The 17,258-nt window shown below is 36.8% G+C and overlaps 1 protein-coding gene and 1 long non-coding RNA gene across 2 annotated transcripts; both read left to right on the top strand.

Moving 5' to 3' along the window:
- Positions 1–8,063: 8,063 nt before the first annotated feature.
- On the top strand, positions 8,064–10,078 carry LOC122195712 (uncharacterized). The gene is made up of 2 exons (XR_006186275.1): positions 8,064–8,247; positions 9,691–10,078. It is a non-coding gene; the product is annotated as an uncharacterized LOC122195712 (long non-coding RNA).
- A 3,112-nt stretch (positions 10,079–13,190) lies between these two features.
- LOC111876375 (putative F-box protein At3g16210) lies at positions 13,191–14,940 on the top strand. The gene is made up of 2 exons (XM_023872887.3): positions 13,191–13,490; positions 13,638–14,940. Exon 2 carries the CDS (start codon positions 13,653–13,655, stop codon positions 14,823–14,825), a length of 1,173 nt encoding a protein of 390 aa, XP_023728655.2. The 5' UTR covers positions 13,191–13,490; positions 13,638–13,652; the 3' UTR covers positions 14,826–14,940.
- Positions 14,941–17,258: the final 2,318 nt, after the last annotated feature.

Raw genomic sequence — 17,258 nt, 5'->3', positions numbered from 1 at the left:
AAAGAGTGATTGCAGCTGAGCGACGATTGGCCGAAATCCAGGGCACATCGACCTCGTCCCAAGCACCACCAGGGACTGATCATTGTAAGTAGAACTCATTACTACTCACACATCTTCGTAGTATATGTTTATGAGCATGCGTTGGTGCTACTCTTTTGTATGTAGGTTGACCCTGCAATTAAGTGATTACACGACTCAACGGGCTTTTGTGCTGTCAAAATTATCTTTTACATTGATGTGATGTAGACCCTTGTGAGGTCAAATTTTCTCCGAAACAATGTGTACTAGAATTCTATCAATGAAATTGGCATGCATTTTATTTCATTGAATGTTTGGCATTTGACCTCATTACTTGACATTCAAAACTATTTGCAACTGATAGCTCTAAGATTTTAAGGTGTATCTTAGTGTTATGTGTAGTTAAGAAATGACTGGCCTAGAAATGATGAGTCCGCCTTAGGACCTGTTCCTTGTTTGGTTGTGGACTTAGGGCAGACTCATTAGGATCAACAGCTTATAAAAAAAATTAAATTTGCACATAACTGGGGCACATCGAGTGAATCTTAGGAGTGAGTCAGTTATGGAACAGAACACAAGACTTCGTTGAGTCACCATTATTGAATTCATAAGTTTATATGTTTAGACTTTTATTATGAATTACTTGCAAAATGCAATAAAGTCGGGACATAATACAAATGAGTTAGATTAAATAACACTCGAATCATTATCACTATTGAAGTCTTACCGACTTGTCATCTTTAAAAATTTATGACAGAACCATGCCACCAAGGAAAAGACCAAGACCTTCCAGCAGCGCAGCACCACCCCCTCCGCCACTACCTCCGCAGTTGATCCTGTGATGTTCCAGGCTGCAGTAACAGCAGCCATGACGGCAGCAATGTCGCAGATGGGTACAAATGGTTTCGGCGGTTCAGGATCCGGGGCTACTCACTCAAATCATGGGGACAACACGGGGCGTACGAAGGAGTGTTCTTACAAAGACTTCATGAATGGCAAACCCGATTCTTTCAATGAAAGCGGGGCGTCATCGTGCTGATACAATGGTTCGAGAGAACCGAAGCAGTCTTCGAAATTTGTGCTTGCCCCGAAGCGAGCAAAGTCAAGTATGCGGCATTCACTTTCACCGGAAGAGCTCTTACTTGGTGGAACGGCCAAGTTAAGTCACTTACTTCAACAGTGGCTAACTCTATAAGCTGGGAGGATTTAAAAGCTTTGATGCTAAAGGAGTATTGCCCGAGGGGCGAAGTGCAAAAACTTGAAGAAGAACTCTGGAATCTCAAGATGTCGGACACAGATCTCGAAACTTATACCGCTCAATTCAATGACCTAGCACTCCTCTGTCCAGCAATGGTCACTCTAGAGGAGAAGAAGGTGGAACGATACCTCTGGGGGCTATCATCCCAGATTCAAGATAGTGTGCTGGCCTCGAAACCCACTACCTTTGAGAGTGCCAAGGAATTGGCACAACAACTCATCGGCCATAGATCCAGTCATGGTACCGTGACCACCACCCCCGATCAAATAAAGGGGAGTAACAAAAAAAGAAAGTTCTGGAACAACAAGAAGAAACAATCGGTACCGGAGTCCGCCAAGAAGCAACAAACTATTACCATCCATGCTGCCACTACTCCATCCATTCCAGCACCACGGAAGCAATATGCTGGAACTCTTCCCAAGTGCAACAAGTGCAACTTCCACCACATTGGTGCTTGTCGAGAAATGCACTGCAGTAATTGCAACAAGAAAGGGCACACGACACGATTCTGTAAGGTGCCGACCCAACCCACCACTCAAGCCACTCCGGTCGCCAACGTCGGAGCAAGCTCGAAACACCAATGTTGGGGGTGCGGGAAGAGTCCTAACTTTAGGGCACGGGGAAGCAGTCAAGGACCCCACAGTGGTTACTGGTACATTCCTCCTCAATAACTCTTATGCATGCGTACTTTTCAATAGTGGGGAAGAAAAGAGTTCCGTGAGTCACCAATTCAAACATTTACTTAAACAAAATCCCCAGTCATTAAAAGTTTCATACGTCATAGCAATGGCAAACAGAAAGGTTGAGCGCACTAATGATATTTACCCAGGGTGTACCCTCACTCTAGACTACCATTCGTTCAGAATTGACCTAATGCCGGTCACAATAAAAAGTTTCGACATCATCATTGGTATGGATTGGTTGAGTTCTAATCGTGCTGACATTTTATGTTACAAAAGGGTCGTCCACCTAACTTTGCCGAATGGCAACACTCTCGTCGTCTATGGCGACAAACCTAGTGCGAACCTACAAATTAACTCTTGTGTCAAAGCCCAAAAGTATCTCCGTAAGGAATACCATGCCTTTTTAGCCCATGTTGTGGATAAGAATCAAGAGGTAAAAGAAATCAAGGACATTCCGGAGGTCTGTAATTTTCCCGACGTGTTCCCAGAAGACCTCCCAGGCGTACCACCTGCGCAACAAGTCGAATTCCGAATAGATCTAATCCCTGGCACTACTCCCGTAGCCAAAGTGCCATACCGTCTCACACCGGCTGAAATGCAAGAACTGTCCAGTCAAATGAACGAGCTGTTGAGCTAGGGATTCATCAGACCAAACTTCTTACCTTGGGGAGCACCAGTCTTATTCGTAAAGAAAAAGGATGGATCTTTTCGTATGTGCCTCGACTACCGTGAACTGAACAAACTCACCATCAAGAACCGATATCCCCTACCTTGAATAAACGATCTATTCGACCAACTCCACAGGGCGAGCTACTTTTCAAAGAATGATCTTCGGTCTGGGTATCACCAGTTACGAGTCCAAGAGGAAGATGTTCTGAAGACTGCATTCAGGACTCGCTACGGTCACTATGAGTTCGTAGTGATTCCATTTGGATTGACGAATGCACCCGTGGTATTCATGAACCTGATGAACCGCGTGTGCGGCCCTACCTAGACAAGTTCGTGATCGTCTTCATAGATGACATCCTAGTTTACTCTCGAAGCAAAGAGGAACATAGTCAGTACCTACGACAGGTATTGGAGACTCTAAGAGCGGAAAAATTATATGCGAAGTTCTTAAAGTGTGAATTTTGGATCAGAGAAGTGGGATTCCTTGGGCACGTGGTTAGCAAGGAAGGGATACATGTGGATCCTTAAAAAATAAAAGCGATTGAGAATTGGTCGACACCGAGGACGCCTACAGAGATCCGACAATTCTTAGGTCTCACTGGTTACTACCGAAGATTCATACAAAACTTCTCTAAGATAGCCAAGCCACTCACCTCGCTGACACATAAAAGTGTGGTGTATAAGTGGGAAGAAAAACAAGAAGCTGCTTTCCAAATGTTAAAGCAAGCCGTATGCAGCGCACCGATCTTGTCCCTCCCCAAAGGAACAAAAGATTTCATAGTGTATTGCGATGCTTCGAATCAAGGTCTCGGGTGCGTTCTTATGCAAAAAGGAAAGGTCATCGCTTACGCTTCGATACAACTTAAGACGCACGAAGTTAACCACACCACTCAGGACCTCGAGTTGGGAGCCGTAGTATTCGCTTTAAAAATCTGGAGACATTATCTCTAAGGCATGAAATGCACTATCTTCACCGATCACAAAAGTCTGTAGCATATTCTCAGTCAGAAAGAGCTCAACATGCGACAGAGGAGATGGGTAGAGCTGCTGAACGACTACGAGTGCAGAATTCGCTATCATCCGGGCAAGGCCAATGTTGTTGCCGATGCTCTAAGCAGAAAGGAATATTCGGGTCACCGCGTAAAGTCCTTAACAATGACAATCCATTCACACCTGACCACATAGATCAAGGAAGCTCAACTGGAAGCCTTGCAACCAGAAAATGTGGTAAGTGGGGCATTAAGAGGAATGGATAAAAACTTGGAAGTTAAGGATAATGGAGCACGTTATCTCATGAACCGGATCTGGACACCGAAGTTCGGTGGATTACGAGACGTTGTCATGAATGAAGCACACAAGACTCGATACTAAATCCATCCCAGGTCAGATAAGATGTATCTAGACCTCAAAAAGTTATACTGGTGGCCGAACATGAAAGCTGAAATTGCTACCTATGTGAGCAAGTGCCTGACTTACGCCAAGGTCAAAGTAGAATACCAGAAGCCATCGGGACTACTACAACAACTGTATATACATGAGTGGAAGTGGGAACGGATAACCATGGACTTCATAACCAAGCTGCCTAAGACAGCGGGTGGGCTTGATACCATATGGGTAATTGTAGACAGGTTGACCAAGTCTGCACACTTCCTGCCGATAAAGGAAACTGACAAGATGGAAAAGTTAACCAGGATGTACATCAAGGAGACTGTGCGACCGCATGGTCTACCGATATCCATTATCTCCGACTGAGATAGTAGATTTACCTCGCGATTTTGGCAGTCCCTACATAAATCTCTGGGAACTAGGCTTGACATGAGTACGGCCTACCATCTACAAACCGACGGGCAGAGCGAGAGAACCATACAAACATTGGAGGATATGTTGAGAGCCTGTGTGATAGAATTTGGTAAAGCATGGGATACCCATTTACCACTTATCGAGTTCTCCTACAATAACAACTATCACACTAGCATTAAAGTCACTCCATTCGAAGCTCTCTACGGTCGTAAGTGCAGATCACCCTTATGTTGGGCTGAAGTGAGGGATACACAGCTAGCTAGAGGTAAAGTCTCTAATAGCACCCTCACTGGTCCTGAAATCATAAGGGAGACCACAGAAAAGATAGTCTGAATTCGAGAAAGACTGAAAGCTTCTCGCGATAGACAAAAGAGTTATGCAGACAAATGACACAAACCCTTGGAATTCCAAGTCGGTGATCGGGTACTACTAAAAGTTTCCCCTTGGAAAGGAATGATATGTTTCGGCAAACGTGGGAAAAAAATCCAAGGTACATCGGTCCATTTGAAATCCTTGCCAGGATTGGGCCAGTAGCATACAAACTTCGATTACCTCAAGAACTTGATAAAGTACATCCTACATTCCACATATCGAACCTAAAGAAGTGTCTATCAGATGAGACACTCGTAATACCACTCGACAAAATCGAAGTTAACGAAAACCTTTACTTCGTGGAGGAACCAGTCGAAATCATGGGTCGAGAGATCAAAAGAACGAAACAAAGTTGTATTCCCATCGTGAAGGTCCGTTGGAACGCTAAACGAGGACCAGAGTTCACCTGGGAACGCGAAGATCAAATGAAACAAAAATACCCCCATCTTTTCCCAAACTCTTGAAGTCTCGGCCAGAATGTAAATTTCGGGACGAAATTCCCTCTAACCGGGGGATGATGTGACAATAGTCAATTTCGGGTCGAGTCAAAGTCAAACAAAGTCAACGAGTCAAACCGATCGACTCAATTAACCCTTACATAGTAGGGTTTACATTATGTAATTACTATATAACTCGCTATTTTAATGAGAAAACATCATTTGGAGAATTCGTGTGTTTAATCTTCCTTAGCCTTGATAGTGCTAAACAATGAACCAAAGCGATAAAACACTATTGCACACTCATCAGGAGTGTGTACGAAACTAAAACATGGCTTAACGGGGTTTACGAACTTTGCGTTGCGAAGCCGGACACTCAAAAAGGTCATAATCGGAACCTCTCCCAAATCTCTCCAAGTATGTGAAGTCTCTCCCAAATCTTTCTAAGAATGTAAAATCTCTCCCAAATCCCTCTCAAAATCTCTCTCAAAATTTTTACAATCACTCGGGGCATCCCGACCCTTAACTTAGTCAAAAACCGCTCAAAACGGGAAGACACTGAGAAAAACGGCCTCTTAGAGTCGAACCTCTTAAGGAGCCGAACCCTTCTTAGGGAGCCGAACCTTTCTTAGGAGTCGATCTTGTCAGAAGCGAAACCCTCGGATCGAAGCTCCGCAGACCGAGCCGAACCTCGCACCTTCGGTCCCTCCCCTTGGCACCTTCGGTCCTCTTCTCCACTCTCGGTTCCTTCCCTCCCTTCTCTCGGTTCTCACTCTTTTAGAGCCGAACCTCGCAGGTTCGGTCTAGATTGCCGGTTTTTCACCCAAACTTCATTTTAATCTCGTTTTTCGAGATTTTAACGCGGGATTTTCACCCAAACTCGTATTTTAACATATTAAACCCTAAATATTCATATTTAGGTGTATTTTTAAGGAAAATCCTTACCTAAGAATAAAAATCTAATGGGTATGGCTTAGAGGTGAAGTGTTGACTTTACTTTAGTTTATGACACAAGCAACCTTCCATACCCACTCCATGACCAACCCACTCCCTTCCCCACCATACCTAGTCACTTGCTTGTACTTTCCCCCTCTCTCCAGCCATTCCTACATTCTTAGAGCTGGAACATCCATCCTCTCTCCTAACACTCTTTCATTTTCTCATTCTTCCACCAAAGATCAAACACATTTTCTCTCTCAATTCTCTCATAAAAATTCGAGATTCAAGGCATACTCCAAGGATTTTCTCCTTCATTTGGTAAGTATCATCATCTTTCTTATGATTATTACACATCCTCCTACTTAAAATCTTAGATTGCTTACACGAATTCCATCATCTTAGTGTTAGATTCTCGAATCTTCAAGCAATCCTCCAAGTGTTCTTGAGTTGAACACTTCTTTTCTTCAGCATTCACCCATTGAAATTACATAAGGTGAGTTCATACCCCTCTATTTTCATGTTTTCTTAAGTTTTTCGGGGAGGGGGGGGGGGGAGGGGAATACAAGTTAAAACAACAAGAACACAAATAAACTCTTCCAACAACTTTCATTAGAAAAGTTGGATTCCATTCACGGACTGTTTTGGACAACTGAAGATAAAGCACAACAAAGGAGGATAACGAGTCTGGTGGAAGATTGCAGAATACAAATTGGCGTCGCGCGATTTTATTTGAACACCTACAACCTACATTTGGCGCAACAGCCTAATCCTATCGGTAATAATGAAATTCTGACTTATTGATCTGCTATGACTTCAAAATATCGACTCATTTTCAATTGATCGACTATAACTTACAGATCATACAGAAAGGCTTGATGAATTTGCGCTTACTCACATTTTTGGTTTCCTCGACCGCGAAAGTCTGTTAGCATGCACTAGAGTCTCTAGGTAAACATCATTACCTTTTCAAGTTGATGTTAATTAGCTTCTTTCTTTAATTAATTAGATCATTAACTTTGAATCATGTTTGACCTAGCTCTTATTAGTTAACTTCCATTTCATTGGTTTTAAACTAAAAACAGATGCAAAGTTTATTGAAACACGCAAGTTCGTCATCTTATTACGTTCATACATCATAATTTATATAGATGTCATGAATTTACGTAATACTTTCAACTAAACAATATGCATTAATTCATTCTTCAAAAGTAATTCTAAGTACCAAAGTACATATATAAAAACCCTAACTACATTAGAGTTCAATGAACCAGTAGCAGTTCTTTTAAGAGGCCATACCGGGAGGGACAATGCCTTACTTTGTTTAGTTATTGCTGCTATGGTGTACTATTATTATTTTTTAGCTTACGAGTCTAATTTAATTAGTCTTTCAACTAGAACTAATGCTAAGAGTCAATAACTTTTCACAATATTAACCCACCCTTAAAAATGAGAGCCCTCTCCCTGGCCTCTTTGTTGATCTTCTCTCTATAACAACTCTTTAGGCACTTTCCTCTAGAATCAACCGGGCATATATATTCTTGGCTTCTTTTCCTTTATGACTACTATGTTAGAATTATTATCATACTATTAAGCATATAATGTTTTATTTAATTGTAAATTAGTTCGATGTTATTATATTTACATTAGTATAATTGTTATATTTCTGTTGATTTTCATTAAGGTTTAAAATTATATAAACAAGGATTATGTATAAGTTTGCTATTATTTTTTCTTGATTTTGATTAGGATTTTAATTTATATAAAAAAAAAATTTATTTATAAGTTTGCTAATGGAAAATCAATTTTTAAACATAAAAGTATGTAGGAGAGTAACTATTATACAATATATATGTTTTCTGTTTTTCTTCTATGGTTAGAATACAATGAACTAATATGCATTATGTTATACGCAGTCGGTGGAGGCGTCTATCAAGACATGGTCGTTTGTGGAGGCGTCTGAGGCAAAGAGATTATGAGTTGCTTGTTTCTATAAATCCGGCTATGTTTCTTCACGTTGTCAACCAAAATTTGGCAGGCACTTGGATGAGGAGGTACATACTCGAATATAATGGTAAGCATTCTATTTTTTAATTTAAAATGATGTTGTGAAAGTGAGCAAACACTACAACAAGCAAAAAAAAACATTTGTTCAACACATATATGAAAGTAAAATCTCCAGAAACAACTAAACAAGTAAGAATTCCCTTTACTAGTTCCTCTATAACCACCGTTTAAAACCGCCAAAACAGAACTATTTAAATTTTCTTTCTTAAAGTGCTACATACTTCTTTAAATATACACAAAAACATATCTAACTTGAAAGGCATATTATTGCGTATAGAGAAAAAGTAGCAGAGAAGCATCAATTAATTTTCTTTTATAACCCATAGAAAAAGTCAGTTCTTCATACATCAAGCGTCGTGGGATAGCATTATGAAAATCGATTTTTCAGCTTTCTATTTTATAGACTGCAACTACATTCTTTTCACTTGTTCACTACTGATGTGGGAAACCATTGCCTTTTGAAATTCACTTTTTGTTTGCATTTTATCCACTAAATATATTTTCAAAACCGGACCGACCCGTACTGGCCGGTTCAGCCGGGATCGGTCTCGGAACCGGTTCTTAGAAGCCAAAAAATCGTTTGTCATGTGAAACGGTAAGAATCGGTCGGGTTGAAATGGTAAAATCCGGAATTTAAAAAAATATGTGTATATATATTTTTTCTCGAGCCCAGATTAAGCTTGTTTGAAATTAGTCTCGAGCTTCTTCATGAGCTCGATTTGGCTTATTTAGGCTCGGGTCGTGCTTGTTAACAAACCGGTAAAACGACACTAAGCTTGATTAGGCTCATGAGCCTAAACGAGCCTATATGTAATATAATTTATTATTATTTTTATGTTAAAATAAAAACATATTTGAGGAATTAAGAATTTATGATATTAGTAAATGGGTTTCTTAATGAGCTTGAAACAAGCTTAAGCTTATTTTGGTTCGTTAGACAAAACAAAAGTTGAGCCGAGCCCGAGTCAAGTTGATATAATTCTTCACGAGCTCTAGCCGAACTTCGTATTATGAAGTTCGAATCGATCAGGCTCGGGATCGGCTCGGCTCCTTTGCACCCTTAATCTTATTCTTGCAATTTCATGTATTTAATTTCCTTTAGGTTGTTCCAGGTTTATACAAGATAGTGTTTTAAATTTAAAAGATATTGTTTTTTATTTTTTAGTAGATTTCTTATTATTAAACAATGTATAATGGTATTATATATATATATATATATATATATATATATATATATATATATATATATATATATATATATATATATATATACACAAACGTAAATTATGCAAATTTATAAATATATAGATAAATATTCCCAAAAAGTGTAGTCCCCAGTTGACTTATTAAAAAAAATAGAAAAACGATGTAGTTTTAAGGAAAAAAAATATGTTATAATCAATAAATCAATTAAACCACTAACAATCATTTGTATGAAATTTATATATAGGTTATGGATGGGGCCGTATTTTGTCTCGTGATCGTGCTTGGTGCACGAGATGCCAGTGCCCCGTGTTGGTGAGAGAGCTAGCACAGTATAGTTGCATCCATGGGGAGGAGGCTAGGAGGCATCGCTGCATCCCATTGACAACAGAGCAAGTGGTGAACTATGTTATCAACATGGCCCAACCACACTAGATGCATTTTGATATTTTACTGTGATATGTTTTTTAATATCAATACCCTTATATTTTTTGTGAACCCTGAATGTTTTTCATTTTCATACGTATTAACTTCAAAAAGGATTTACAAGTATTAAATACGTACTTTGATGATAAAATTGTACGTGGTTAGTTTGGGATCCGCTATAATTGAATTCTAACTCGTTTACTTTGTTAGAGGGTGAGTTTTGAAAATGATTTTTTTAATAGTTTATTAGCTTATGTAGTAGCAAAAATTAAATTTTATTTAGTTTATATGGCAGCAAAATGTTATAAGTTGATAAGCACTTTTTGAAGTGTTGGACAAAAACCAGTAGTTACCTAAATGAGCAAAAATGCAATGTTTATGTATGTTTGCCTAACCTTTTTTCAAAGATAATAATTTATCTGATCATTTATAATGATCTTTTTTTACATAAATTTACAAACATAACATACTTTTGTTCCTAAAGAAAGAAGCACTTGACATCAAGGCAACTAAGATTAAAGCTTCCACATCAAGGTAGACACGATTGAAGCTATCTCATGTATGTCCTAAAGTGAGGAGTTTGGTATTTTTAGGCCAACTCTAACCATCCACCATATTATACTATTTTTGTGTTTTTGGGGACAAGAATACGACCAGCCTTTATATTTAGCACCATTTTGTATCGGCTCTTTTTTAACACCAAAAACGCCTCTAAACCCCACCATTTTAGAGGTTGATTGGAATTCAAACATCATTTTGGTGCTAAACAATCACTACATCAAACACATGTTTCTACATTTGACAGTGAAATTGTATGTCAATTTAGATCATCGATAAGCTAATTTAGAAAGATTAGAAATTAACTTAAGAAAAATTTTCAAAAATGGTCCATGTGGTTTTCAAAAGGTATCAAGTTCAAGATAACGTCCGTTGTCGTTAAGGGAATATTTCAAAAGGTTTGTTTTAACATTAGTTAGAAAATCTATGTTTTACTTGAAACGGGCAAACAACGGATTATAGTGATTGAATTCTTTGATTATTGCAGAAAACTTAGATCATGTTGTTGTGGCTTTGAATCTTTGATATTTGAAATCATAAATTATTGTGATAGACAGAAAGCTCTGATGATTGAGATATTTTTAGACATGTCATATGTAAATGACCATAAACTTCCTAGAATGAAAGCATGTAATGGATGGTCGTTGTAACTTGGAAGGGGTAGTTTTGGAAAATATAAGAGAATCTATGTAAAGTACTGTTAAAATAGAATATGTAAAATAGTGTCAAAATAGAATTTAATTAAAATGTATTTATTATTATTTTTTAGTTATTTTGTATGGAGAATGAGGTTCAAAACATAATAAAATATTAAAATAGACTCATAAAACAAGCGGTAGGAATAACATAAATGTTTATGATTTTTCATATAATGCCCAACATTAACTTTAGTTTTTGTAATTTAACATTTAATAACCATGTCATCAAACATTTTTTTTTCTGTTTATAACAAAAATACATTGCTTTTTGTTGCGTTTATAAGACCATGGCATGTGACCTGATTGCAAACAGAAGCAAATTATTTTTTTATGTTTGGAACAATAATATCATCTTACTTCTATTTCTTACCACTAATATAGAGTGCATTCTATTTTATGCCGACAACAACTTACATATATTTCATTTGACCTTTTGAAAAATAAAACATTTATCTTAAAAACATTGTAAATTGCCTAAAACAATTTTTTTTTTTGAGAAAAGACAGTTATTTATGAAACTTGAGGGTTTTCTTGACAAATTGCAAACAATGTTGCAGGCTACTTCGTTGCACATGTATTTATGTGAAGACCAAACCAAATAGACTATTACTATTATGTGTTTTAACGTAAACAACAATAAATTATTTATTTACTTTCCTATTTTCTGAATATCGATATACATTGTATCTCATTTATCTTAACTAAGACATAAAAATATTTTCTATGTGGCATGTGTTATAACCTATGTTCTTTTTTCTTTCAAATGGATTTTGTTTCTTTTGTTAACATAATGTATGTATATATACAATTGTTCTAGGCCATTTTATATGTTTGGGCTAGACACACACCTTCGTGTCAAAGAAGACGAAGAAGTTTGTATTTTTATTTGCTCACTATACGTTATAACATTCTATTATTACCTATTCTATGCATAATATTATACTTATAAGAATTTTATATAGGACACATAAAGACATTATAAACCGTTTGGAGGCAAGAAGTTAACTTCGTCTGATAACTGAATCTCATTGCTTTCAACAAAGGCAATTCCATGTAGTTGTTCGTTTTGCATTAGCATTAATAAAAGTCAAGGACAATTATTATCAAGTGTTTGATTATACTTGCGTAGACTGGTGTTCACTCAGGGTCAGTTATATATCATTGTTTCTCGCGTCATAAGTAAAAAATACTTTGAGGTACTCATATGTGACGAGGATAGTAATCTAACTAATAAAACAAAAAATGTTGTCTACAAAGAGATCATTCAACAATTATAGATATTCTGACATTTCATTGTTTTTTTTTTTTCTGACATTTCAATATTACTAAGAATGCTAATTTTGCTTTTGTTACTTTGTTATTTTTTTTAATATTATGTCAGCTCATTATACCTCTATATGTATTTTTTTATATGTTCATCTGCATTTTACACGGGTCATAATCTAGTTAAAATATAATATATAAGCTTTGAAAATATTGATTTATATATTTTTTTCCAAAAACGTTAAGGTAGTTCACTTAAAAGATTTAAGATTGTGAATAATTTTTATTTCTATAAAACTTGTTAAAAAAAATTTAGGTGGGTCAAGTGACACACCTTCGTTAAACTTAATTGGTCTCGCCACATGAGTAAGTCTATGGTCATATGAGTTTAGCAGTGCGAAAATTTGAACATGAATCAATAGTTTATCCATTATATTTATCAATTTAGAGAGGACAAACAAAGCAAGTTAGAAGACTTTTCCGTTTGATTTATTTGTCTTGCAAATTGCATAGAAGATAGAAGACTAGAAGAGAGCAAAGAATTAAAGAATCCACCTTGATCATACTGCTGAATTTGAGTTTGGTTGCTAATTAATGAATATAAAACTTGGGTTTAATAATAGATAGTTGTGTTTAAATTTTAATAATAGGCAGTTGGATTGGATTGGATTGACACGGATTAATGGTTGTAGTCTTTTATCTAAGATCTATCCAAATTTCCCATTCCGAATATTACCGACTTTAAAAAAGGTTTATATAAAGTTGTCTAACAATCCCAACAAAAGAAAAGGAGTTACAACCTACAAGGTCCTTAAACAATACCGATAAACAATAATATTTTAATAAGTAATTAACTTTTAATGCTTATAAATTCTCTAAAACAAAGCTCCATATAAACCCTATTTTAATTAACCCTAGACTTATATATAGCCGGCTTTGTTCCTCTTCCTCGTCATCGGCAGAAGCTGCAACATACCATCGTAGATCAGCCTCTACTGATCATCGTCGACACAAGCTTCAAACTTTTTTTTCAGAAAACGAGGGATCTGTATCACTACTCCATCAGCTCCTGTTTCCTTGATTAATTCCTACTCCTCAGTCTGTAAGTCTCGATAATCTCCTTTCCTCTTATCTCAGTCTTCGTTGATATCCTCTCTTCAATGTGTTGATGTTTTCGTGGTTTATATCTGGTTAGTTGGGACTTGGGATGGGTCCTCCTCTAACAGTAACTCGTTGTGTTACGTTGCAGCTTCTGAGAATAAAGATGAAATACATGAAGAAAGTAGCTTCACCAGTTGACATGGAGAAGCTCCCAGGCGACGTTTTATCAAATATATTCATCCGCTTGTTAGCGAAACAGCTTGCTCAAATGAGACTCGTGTGTAAAACTTGGAATGCTCTCTTGTCTGAATCCTCCTTTATAAAATATCACCTCCTTCATTCAATCCATAACAACAACAAGAAGGATGAGATTCTCTTGTTCTTTCAAAAGGCAGTTTTTCCTGACTTTTATTCTGGTCGTCTGGGTCCATTAACGGCACGCTCCACTCGTTCTCCCCGTCTCGAACTCACTGATTTAACCAAACTTGAATTCCCAATTAATCCCCAACATGAAGATCCTTTGATTGATGTCATTGGGTGTGTGAATGGCTTAATATGCTTTTCTTACGCAACAGAGCGTGATTATAATTATTTCATTCGCATATGGAATCCTTCTCTCTCGGTGTCGTTAACTCTCCCCCCATCTCCTTTTTCCTACAATTCATGTTACCATCTGGGGTTCGGTTTTGATCCCAAAACCGATGATTACAAAGTTGTCAATCTTGCAGGCTTTCACCAAAAACCAACACAACAACAATGTGAGGTTTATAGCATGAAAAAGGGTTCATGGGAGTTAATATCTCAAAAAGTTCCTTCCCACATCAAAGGTTTCATCCACCAGAACGAGGTTTGTTTAAATGGCCATATTCATTGGCTTTGTGTTACTGATTTGGAGCTTTGGCCACGACCGCAGACCATATTGACATTTGATTTGAGTGCAATGACATACGGTGAGATACCTCTTCCAGAGTCTATGCTGCCACTACATGACCATCGATACCGCTTTAATGTGTTGGGAGTTTTGTCCGAAAAGCTTTGTTTGATGTCGCGCATTAGTTATGGTCAATGTGATGTGTGGGTGATGGATGATGACGATGACTCATGGGTGAAACATCATGTCTTTTCCCAGTTTAGTGATCGTATAACTCCATATGGATTCACATCACACGAGGAGTTCTTTTTTCAAGTTGACGAAGGTTGTCGTTTTGCTTTGTATGATCCAAATGCAGCCAAGATTAAAATCTTCAAGATTGAGATGAGAGACCCACTTGATAGCTTAATAATTTTCAAATATGTGGATAGTCTTGTTTGGATAGCAAGATGCTCAGTTTCTTAGTTATGTTTAATTAATTAGGCCAAGTTTCCATTTTCAGTTTCTCTATATTGACATTGTGGTGTGATATGTTTTTCTGTTGCTGCTATATATACATGTATGTAGAAAAGTTTTAACATATTGTTTTTTTTTTTTTCTAAACTAAGTTGGTATTTATTGTTTCAGTTTCTAATGCTCTTTCCCATAAGAACACTCGGTGTGCAGTGTACCACACAGTACGCACGGACCCCCCAAGGAAAAATGTCCGCACGACCCCCCAAGAAAAATGTGGTATGCTTGCGGCAAACAATGTTTTAACAACCGGTTTGAACCGGCCGGTCGAACCGGGAATCGGGGAAGTGAACGGTTCAACTATTACCGGTTTTATGTCTATTTCTGAACCGGATTAAACCGGCCGGTTTTTACAAAAATCCGGTTGAACCGGTTCAATTAAACCAGTTGAACACGCTAAATTGAATAAAAACATATGAAATCGAAACCTTTTGCATAATAAATTTTGGTGGTTTTTTCATATTTATTAAAATTTTTTGAATAAAAACATATGATAAATATTATGAAGTTTTTTGATACATTTATATTCATCTAGGACTTTATTTGCTTTTTAATGCACATGGATTGATATAAAACTTATGGTTATGAGATATTTTAATGTACTTAGAATGATCTACAACTTCTTTTCATGTGTATTTTAATGTTTGAACTTGTGGACATCATATTCTTGATTTGTTTATATAAGTATGCGTACGAAAATACAAAAAAAGATGAAAATTATAAAAACCGGTTTACTCAGCGGTCGAACCGGTTGAATCGGAAACCGGTCATCATTCCGGTTCAACTAAAAAACCGGTTTTTAAAACATTGGCGGCAAGTCAAACTTTTGTAGCACCCAATTTTTGAAATGTAGCCGTTTGTGGTCGTTGGCAACGGCTAGAATATGAAAATTAATTAATTTTTTTTTTCAAAATCACTATAAATATATCACTTTCTTCTTATTTTTCACACCAAATCATTTCTAATTTATATAACACTAGTTATGATACTAGTGTATCATACCATGTCGATTGAAAAAAAGTTAAATAACAAAGTGTAAATATTAAGCATTCTTAAAGTAAAATTTCAAAACTTAGCAATATGACATATTTCCAGTGTTGCTGATATATAGAAATTTGAAATTTCCAAAAAACCACCTTGTCAAAATTAGTATATAACCGAAAAGTATTTTGTATTGGATTGGTTCCTTATATATAGAAATTTAAATTTTATTTAAAAGACATACATGAAGTGACAAAATTAAGGTTCCATATTGTTTTAAGCTACATTCAGTGAAGATTACAAAATTTTAGATCATTTTAATAACATTTATAAATACAAAGGTTTAGTTCAAATGCATATTATGTTTCACATATGCAATGCCATGAAAGTAGGGTAGAGTTAGGCCCCGTTTGATAATTGCTAACTGAAAAAGTATTGACTGGGAAATGTCTGTCTGGGTAAGAAATCCTGACTGAGTAAGAAATCATGTTGTTTGATTGTACATCTGACTGAATGTGCTAAGTGATGAAAAATGACCATTTTACCCTTCTGTTATATATAGTGATGAAAAATGACCATTTCATAGCTTACATATATACAATTTGAGATTTCATAACATCAGAACAAAACATCATATAAAAAATCTAATTTCATAGCTTATACACCCAAAAAAATCAGATTGCATAGCTTATACAAAGAAAAAAAACTCTGATTTCATAATCTATTACATACATTATACACAATTTCAGATTTCATAGATTATTCGTGCACAATTTTAGTTTTCATAACATTACAACAAAAAGGATTCGGATTATGTATGGGAAAAGAGGAAAGATTCCTAATGAAAGTTTAACATATTACATAACATACCAAACACAATTGTTTTTTTATTTGAATATTTGAAGCACATATAGGGACGATTCAAGATAAAGGGTTGTAACCTAACATTAATTCAATTAAAGCATATTTAGAGGGGACCGACCCATTAATTCAATTAGCAACAGTAAGGGGCTCAATCATCGACCAAGAAGATGGAGTTTTGACTAAATAAAGTCAAAATCGAACTTCGATTTGAACAAAGGAGGGCAAGTACCTGTGTGATGGACGTAAGGGGAAGAATAGATTGGTGATTGGGATGGCGATCTTGCAAGCTGCTGGAGAAGACGAAGATCCGACTGGGAGGGCTGTTCGATGTTGATGGAGACAGCGATTGGGAATGAGCTCTTCGATGGAGGTGACAAAGGAGGCGTCTGATTTTGGACACAGTCTCTTTCAGGTCACGAGAAAAATTTTAGAGGGCAGGATGGTCTTTTGGGCGAGTCAGCAACATCTTCACAGCTGAGCGAGTCATGCATTTGGGCTAGACAAGCTGACTGAGACAGCTCGTATCAAACACGAAAATCT

The sequence above is a fragment of the Lactuca sativa genome, chromosome 8, assembly GCF_002870075.4.
Source record: "Lactuca sativa cultivar Salinas chromosome 8, Lsat_Salinas_v11, whole genome shotgun sequence".
NCBI classification, from domain to species: domain Eukaryota; kingdom Viridiplantae; phylum Streptophyta; class Magnoliopsida; order Asterales; family Asteraceae; genus Lactuca; species Lactuca sativa.
Note: the sequence above shows the minus strand (reverse complement) of the source record. Positions and strands in the feature narration are given on the sequence as shown.